The sequence below is a fragment of the Monopterus albus genome, unplaced genomic scaffold (assembly GCF_001952655.1).
Source record: "Monopterus albus unplaced genomic scaffold, M_albus_1.0 scaffold438.1, whole genome shotgun sequence".
NCBI classification, from domain to species: Eukaryota; Metazoa; Chordata; class Actinopteri; order Synbranchiformes; family Synbranchidae; genus Monopterus; species Monopterus albus.
In genome coordinates this window covers 92,628-100,765 of record NW_018128318.1, presented here as the reverse complement: position 1 = coordinate 100,765, position 8,138 = coordinate 92,628, and the positions used below count along the sequence as shown (strand labels likewise).

Below are 8,138 nucleotides of genomic sequence, written 5' to 3'. Positions count from 1 at the left end.
TAAAATATGGGGTTTCTCAATTACCCACTTTGTTTAGAGTGTAATAAATCTCTTTTCATCAGTACATATACCATTCTTTACCTATCTATGGAGGTGAAATTCAAATTAATTAATACCATTGTGGTTTGTGGTGCTATCCACGTTCATATTGTTTCGAACATGTCAGGTATTATGTGAGTTGTCATTGTCAAAAACGTAGTATATGTACAGTATCAGTGTTTTTTGGTTATGTTTTGTCTCGTCTTTCTGACCAGTCTTGTATCGAAAAGTGTTCTCTTGTCGAGATGTTTCCCCTGTTCAAAACTCAGTTTCATCATGTAACGGTTTCCCCCTCAGCCGTTGTGGTCAGGATAATATTGGGATTCAGGTTAGGGGAAACATCTCAATGGGGAAACACATTTCAACACAACACCGGCAGCTGGAGTTCTGCGTGTTCACAAACTATCCTCTCATTTTTAGGAAGAGGCTCTCGGGTTTTATCCTTCTGAAATAGAGACTATTTAGAGTTATGAGTCCACAGCTAATCTAGAGGTACCCAAAATTAAACAATAAATGGCTGGGAAAGAGCATGCCATGGGCTCTTTAACTGCTTTTATAGCTTACGTGCATGTAATCTAGGTGTTCCCAAGGTCTTCGCCCATAACAATGACTGATGGTATCTCAAGAATCTGTTCTGGGTTTTGGTCTTCCTTTTCCCTTTTTATACACATTTGGCAAAATCTTGTGAGGGAACCTGATTTTTATTGTTTACGAATCCTAAAGCCATTAGCCCCATCCACATTTCTGATGCACCTAAAATATAATTTCCATTTAATACGGAGCACAGAATTTAGAAGAATAATATTCTTCTGCCCCCCCCAAACCGCTATAATGCAGAAGTAATACAGTATACAGGTAAGTTAATAAAACAGTGTGGGTGATGATCCAGCGCAGACACACTCAGTTCATATTTCATTGTAATTGTGACAACTTACAATAAATTACAATATATTTCCATTCATATCAGCTAAAATACAATAAATTATAAAGACATTAAATTACATCACTGATAAATAAAAGGATAAGACTTCAGCGGTGAGTGAATCACCACTTTCAGTCACACTAAATGATCTTTACTGTCACAATCATTCTACTGACTGGTACTGTTGTGCAGTGGATGTGATGAACAGATATGCATGTGTGAGTCTGTATTGTGTATACAATGTTTTTTAAGAACCATGGCAGCAGTTGTCATGTTTTCAGTGAGAGTTACTCAAACAGTATAATCCAAGGTAATGTCCTGGCCATGTGTGTGTCTGTGAGTGTGCTGTCCTGACTCTCCACAGTTGTTTTCTCAGAAGCCTTGTATATGGCAATATGCCTCCAAGCTGGCAAAGAGGATGTAGAGGAACCAGAGTCCAAAGAAAAGCAGTGAAGTGAGGACTCTGGGGATCCGTGGACCTCCCAGTTCACCGCCTATGGACGGCCTCCGCCGTAGCATCAACACTCCCATACTGAAGAAGGCAAAAATAGTGAAGAGCGTGACAGAGAAGGCCAGCGAGCCAGGGTCCACATGGAAAACCTTACCTTTGACTTCCCAGTATATGGCAGCCACAGACCAGGCTACCCCAATACCCAAAAACACATTAACTGAATTGCTTCCAGTCACGTTTCCCACACATGCATCTGCATACTGGTCCTGAGTGGCAGCCACTTTACTGGCAAAGGTATCTGTAGAAAAAAAGCATGAAGTTAGTGATGTTTCTGTGCTTATTATCCTGACTAAGACTTGGGTGACTTAAAGACCTAATTTGCTGACTTTAACATTGCCATTACTGGGTGTGCCACCTAGAAGGTTCACTCATAAAATCACTCACCAGGAAGAGAAGTTCCCAGTGCTACAAAGACCACAGCAGTGACGGTGTCTTTCAGGCCTATGGTGCAGCCAAAATGAGAGGCTAGGTCTCCAATAATGGCTGTTAAGGCACCAATGACAGAGATTGACACTATGAAGCATGCCCAGCCATTCCAGTAGTCAGTGGGTGGGACACAAGCAAACAAAATCTTCCAAAAAATGCACAGTATGTGCATGAAGTAGTCAAAGCATTTTGGGGTTTGCTGCCCCTGTCCCTCCTCCTCATCTCCATTACCTGTTTAAAGAAGACAAGGTGAAGGCAACTCAAACAAGGCAGCAAAAGGTGTGTCATCAATCATACATTACACAACAGCATTTTTTAAGAGACAAGCTTGTAGTGTCCAATTAATCTGTAAACAAGAACCAAGAAGGTGCTTATTCACCTTCTGGTGTGAAGTTAGATGAGAAGGTCAATACCACTCTCATATCTGTATGGTAAATACAAAGCTATAGCCCACAGTGGTGCATAAAACAACAACTTGACATTTATACACATCAGTTTCTAAACTAACCAGCCAACCAGTTGCTGAAAACAAAATGATGATCTATTCCTTTAAACTGGCAAAGCGCACGCTTCTCATGAATACCAAGCTAACAGGGCTAGGAGCGATCTGGAAGAAATACTCAGAAGAAATATCCTTTCTCAGTTTATTGCTACTAACATTACCCATATTGTGAAAATTGCTCCTGTTCACAGTCTGAGATATGCTAACCAGCCACTTTATTAGGTACACCTGTAAAATTGTATGCACTTCAATGCAACACTTGGTCACAAACAGTTTGAATGATTTCTGGGAAATTTGTGTATCCACAGGCAAAACAAAATCATAACTGAGAAAGACCCCATAAAAACTATGCCTCTGCTCACCACTGTTTCTTATTGGAACTAAATCTTCTGCCAAGACTGCAATAAATACTTCACAAAAAAAAAACAAGTAAGAACCACTAACCTGCACTGACCGTGACTGCTTCACTGAACTGCTCTCTCCACGAGTGAGTGCCAATCACTACGGCCAGATTTGTATCCTTCAGGAGTTTGTCCACAGTTCTCTGTTACAACACATTAAATGGGTCACAAATGATCAAACCCTCAAAGGTTTAGGTGATGCAGGCTAGGCTGCAATATCCAGAGCAAATAAGGCAGATATGAATATGGTGCATATTATATACTGTACATACAAAATCTCTGGCTTTTCTGCAGAATTGGAATTCAGTTTACACTAGAAATAACTGAACCAAACACTGCTCACACAGCACATACTGATACACACACACACACAGCCCCAGTGCATGTCAAAACAAAATGCACACAATACATGAGAAAAGTTGAGAATTAGGACAAGGTAGATGTCAAAGTGCAGTATTTTTTGCAGTCACTGTGGTATAATGAGAGTTTATAAAAAAACAAGATGAGAAGTCTTATTTAATCAGACCCATCAACACAACATATCAACTGTACCTGGTCTAGTATTCCATTGAGAGTCTGATGTGGGAGAGGGAACCACAGAGTTAAGATAAGATAAGATCTTTTTATTGTCATTGTAGGAATTACAACAAAATGTGCTTGGCAGCTCTCATAGTCCAGTAGCCAGTAAGAATACAAGTTAGATAAAAATTGAGGAAAAAGGTGTTAATGAACTAAAACACATATACTTCAATTTTTCCACACAACAACTGAAACCTCTGTGAAGCTTTGATTTGTGAAAGCTTTATGAAGGAAATACCACTCAAATTTCCAGAATTTACATGGTGTATTCTAACTCCTCTGCTGCACATGCTCACTCAATGTTCTTTTAAAAACAGTGATGAGAATAAATAAAAGCTTTGGTTCACATTTTTTAATGAACTTAATGTAAAACATACTTGTCTGTCCCATGTATTCAGTGATGTATTTGTATAAAGTACAAGTTTCCTGTTAGTGTAATTCCTTGAATTAGCCACTCACACAGGACTCCTCTATGATGACCTCTATCCTGCTGTGCTCTCCTAGAATGGGTTTACCCATCTCAGAGATCCTCCTGGCCTCTTCCTCCTCAGGGGTAGGGGTTCCTGTCAGGGAGATAGATGAATGATCTCATATGTATATAAATTATTGTCTCATTTGAAACACACACACACACACACACACACACACACACACACACACACACACACACACACACACCCTAAACCACAGAAAAAGGCACAGGCCCATATCTAAAGCATTAACATTAAAGCCCTCTGCACACACTTTCATTTCTTTAAAGGTGGTGTGTGTAGCATCCATAATTTGATTTATTTCCTGTTGAAATAGGTTGTTGAGGGTGATAAACAGGCTGAGAAAAAGCACTGTCTGAATTTCTTTTCAGAAAATAAGGGATGATCATGGATAATTTAAAACTGTAAAGTCAAGTTAAAGATAGGACTGCCCTGCTTCCAGGGCAGCTTCACACCCCCACCAGATTTTACACTGCTACTGTTGCCAACAGTAGGTGCCAGCCCTAGCAGCACCTAGCCCCCACTATCAGCTTTAGGACTCATCGTCATAGATCACAGCCCTAAAAGAGGCACCAAAAAGAAGCAAGTCTTCAGAGTTTCTGACAATGAAAAGACATTGAAGTCATGAACGACCGAATCTGTATTTATGCTCTTCTGTAAAACAAATACATGCACAATGCCAGGGAGTGTCAATGGACAGCAGCAAAATCATTTTTGCAGCAGGAGGTAATGGCCAAGAGAGCCACTGAGCTCAAGGAAGTAATGGGTTGTATGGGTATTTAGACACCCAGCTTTACTGCTAATAGTGTGCAATTTCACAATGATATGTTGGTATCTAAACATGCTGCACATTGCACCTTTAATACTCAAACCATCAAACTACCTTACCCTGGTTTAGCAGCAGTGCTGTGAAGATAGAGAGACAATTATTCAATGCCACAGAATAACACCAGTTTCAGAGTGACATTGCATTATCTAAAATGCAACAGGAAAGAAAACACTCTCTACACACTTGGCATCCACAGAGCACTCTCACTGTTCGCCTTCATTTTAACTTTTACCTAATGAAGTAAACTACTGTTCATTGAAAATTGATTCTTTTAACATCCACTAACAAGCAGCATTTAACCTCCCATTACTGGCTTTAACATAACTGCCAAACTTTCAGCTGCCTGTGCTACTGTTATTGTCTTGATACTCTTTGAAATTGCTGCAAACTTGGAGTGAACTAATTTATGTTAGTGTAAATGAGAAACCTTTGTCTTTGACTATCATCATTGCATTGCTTTGTTAAAATAATCATGAAACCACAAGTTGCCTAGACATTAAAATTTAAAATGCTTACACACTCACCAGAGAGTCCTCGCTTCAGCCATTTGGGGTCCTCAAGCACAATGAAGAAGTTTTCCTGCTTCTCGTACTCTTCCACATTTATAATGGGCACTTGTAACATCTTACTGGAGATATGTACACACACACACACAAAACACACGCTTATTTCTATAACAAACAAAGTGTTATTAAATTCAATTAACAAGCCTCCATATCTTAAAATGTGCTTTATCATGTAAATCACATAGCTAATTGAAGTGACCTAAATAATTCATCACAATGAAACTGTAAATAATTCAGGCCTAAACATAGTGAGCTCTTGCTCCTTAGTATGCCAAACAAATAGCGCTTAAGTAAGTGACTTAACTTGCTGACAACTCAGAAGTATACAGATAAATACTACATAATGGTCACAGAGGAAACAGAAGGACAGGCCCACCATTGATTGGCCTTGTCACATAACAGAGATTGTCACTAAGTGCACAATTAGTCCATGTGCAAACAGTTCATGCAATCTGAAAATTTAATGTGAAAAGTATCTGTTAACTTACATGGGGTGACTGGAGGTTCCCACACCTGATCGGGCACAGGATTATCTTTGGGAGTCAAGTCATCAAGTAATTCTGCCTAAAAGGACTCCTCCACTTGGAGTGGGTGGCATATAGCCCAGGTACACTTGTTAAAAGCACTAATGAACCAAAGCAGTATAAATATAGAGCACTGAGGGTGCTGTGGTTCAGAACTATTGATTTGAAAAAGAGGACAACAGTCTTTTTGATCACTGGGTTCTGAGTAATTATGCCAAGACTTTAGAAACAATTGCTCCGTTGTCCATTAAAAACATATTGTAAAAAAGCCATAATGCACTGGTTCACATGTCCCTTTACTACCAAGACCCCACCCACTGTAGTTTATTTTGAGTTAATTCAATAATAACGGTCCTGCTGCCATGCAGCATATCTGTGGCTGAAAAACAGTCCCCAAAAGTGAACCATTTGCTCCTATTTCAGGAACATTTTGCCTTGTTGTTGTGGGAAACCATTTAGCCTTTGTATGTATTTGTGACCCATTTTCAGAGGCTTATGTCTTTGGTAAGAGTCAATGGGCTTGAGTACAAAATACAGGGTACAGAAGTCAGAACATATTGGCATGTTATGGTCTTTTATGGGATTTATTAAAAATACAAACATAGAGAATATTGCAAGCCTTGTCCTTCAAAACAGACTTGTTTGAATTACATTTTTTTTTTTTTTTTTTTTTTTTTATAATGAAGTCTTGTTTTAAGGTATAGCATGTTAAGGAGCAGGAAAATGCAACCTTAAGACACAAAAAGTAAGTCACTGTCTCCTCCCTGGAAAACAATAGACTGAAAAGACTTTGTGGCTCCTACATTCTTACTGTATTTGCCAGTCAGCGCCTCACCTGGTCTGTTCATTAGTGAATTCCAGCTCCCCTCGGGTCTCCTCGTAGTCCACCCCAGCCTTGGCACTGCCATCCTCTGTATGGTATGGCACAGCAACCGTGCCCCTGGAGCCTGAATTCCTCACCACACTCACTGTCAGGGTGCCTGTGCTCTCACTCACCCGAAGCACCCGCTGATCAAAGGTGAAGATGCCAGCGTGGTCATCATCCAAAATAGTGATGGTGGCAACCAGTGGCTCCACTAGTCTACCTGTGGGCGGAGTTCCTGTCCCTTCATTTCCACCTTCCTCTAACCTCAGGTTATGAAGACGCACAAAAAAATGCTCATCCTCCTCAAAGATGTCATCATCCAAAATACCAACCTGAAGAATACAAATTGTTGTATGATTAAACATTACACCCCTTATGAATCCATGAGACATTAACAGTTTTAATACAGACACTTGAAACTCACTACAATAAAACTGCCAAAGTGGGTGACTCTGGGGTCCCACTGATATCAATCCCTGACTGCTCTCTCCACTGAGCCTGAAATAATGTAAACTTTCTGGGCAGTCCACCACACCAAGAGAACTTTGTATTAAACTATCTTTGCAATGTCACTTGGTATATTTTAGGCTTGTTTTTCTCCCTCACTTTGAAAGACAACAGTGAAGATAAACAGGAAACACACAAAATGAAATATAATAAACTCAACTTTCTTACATAGCATTTGAAATTGATAGCAACAACATTAATTAAGATGACTATTTCTCTCAGTCTCTTTTCTTGCTCACCTTGATCTCTTTGTGGGTTTCTCCTGGCTTAAACACCAGGGTTCCCTCAGTGAATTCATAGTCCTCCCCAGCACTGGCGGAGCCATTTTCTGTACAGTAGTCTACATAAAAAGTGTTCTGACCTGTGCCCCCATCAAGTATCACCCCAAGGCTGAGAGAACCACAGTTCTCAATGCACTGGTACTGGGCACTTTCAAAACAAATGTGCGAGCATGTGGCCTTGTCAGCCTCCTGGCCTTGTGAGCAGCGTGTGTGCTCAGCAGCATGTTTCTTTAATATGTTGCCAGCACCGATCATCATGCGTGTGGCCTGGACACGGTAGAAGGCTCGGCTCTTCTTCATGTGGACCAAGGAAGAGTAGCTGGCCATCTCAATCAACTCGTCCAGGTCTTTGTTGGGATGTTTCTCCTTCAGGTCTTTCAGGATAGAAACCACCTATGTAAGAGTGGAAAATAGTTGTAAAGTAATGCACTGTATCCATAGAGAGGTACTTTTTCCACATGGTCTGTAAAACATTCCCATTAAAACACAAACTGCTCCAGAGCTTGCTCAGTGGTGCCCTTTACACCGGAAGTTTTACATTGTGACTACAGTATGTGTGTGCAGTAGGGTCCTACAGAGGTTTGGTTGCTGAATGATAAACAGCAGCTCAGTTTCAAAAGTACTGTGTGGTGTTTCTTGGGACAAAACCTTACAGACTAATGTAGGGATCTTTATTATGAAAAACTTTGGGAACT

The 8,138-nt window shown here is 40.3% G+C and overlaps 1 protein-coding gene across 5 annotated transcripts in view; it reads right to left on the bottom strand.

The window, feature by feature from the left end:
* Positions 1 to 459: 459 nt before the first annotated feature.
* slc8a2a (solute carrier family 8 member 2a) overlaps positions 460 to 8,138 on the bottom strand; it is a 10,016-nt gene continuing 2,337 nt past the window's right edge. The window contains exons 5-13 of one of the 5 annotated variants that reach the window (XM_020587082.1): positions 7,402 to 7,836; positions 6,626 to 6,987; positions 5,225 to 5,328; positions 3,840 to 3,943; positions 3,354 to 3,377; positions 2,845 to 2,944; positions 1,857 to 2,129; positions 1,567 to 1,710; positions 1,395 to 1,493 (exon numbers count right to left, since the gene is read on the bottom strand). In XM_020587082.1, the coding sequence (XP_020442738.1) occupies positions 1,480 to 1,493; positions 1,567 to 1,710; positions 1,857 to 2,129; positions 2,845 to 2,944; positions 3,354 to 3,377; positions 3,840 to 3,943; positions 5,225 to 5,328; positions 6,626 to 6,987; positions 7,402 to 7,836 (1,560 nt within the window). In that variant the 3' untranslated portion in view covers positions 1,395 to 1,479. Of the gene's footprint in view, positions 1,711 to 1,856; positions 2,130 to 2,844; positions 2,945 to 3,353; positions 3,378 to 3,839; positions 3,944 to 5,224; positions 5,329 to 6,625; positions 6,988 to 7,401; positions 7,837 to 8,138 lie in introns of those variants that run through there. The other 4 variants (XM_020587085.1, XM_020587080.1, XM_020587081.1 and 1 more) reach the window with 4 other exon arrangements.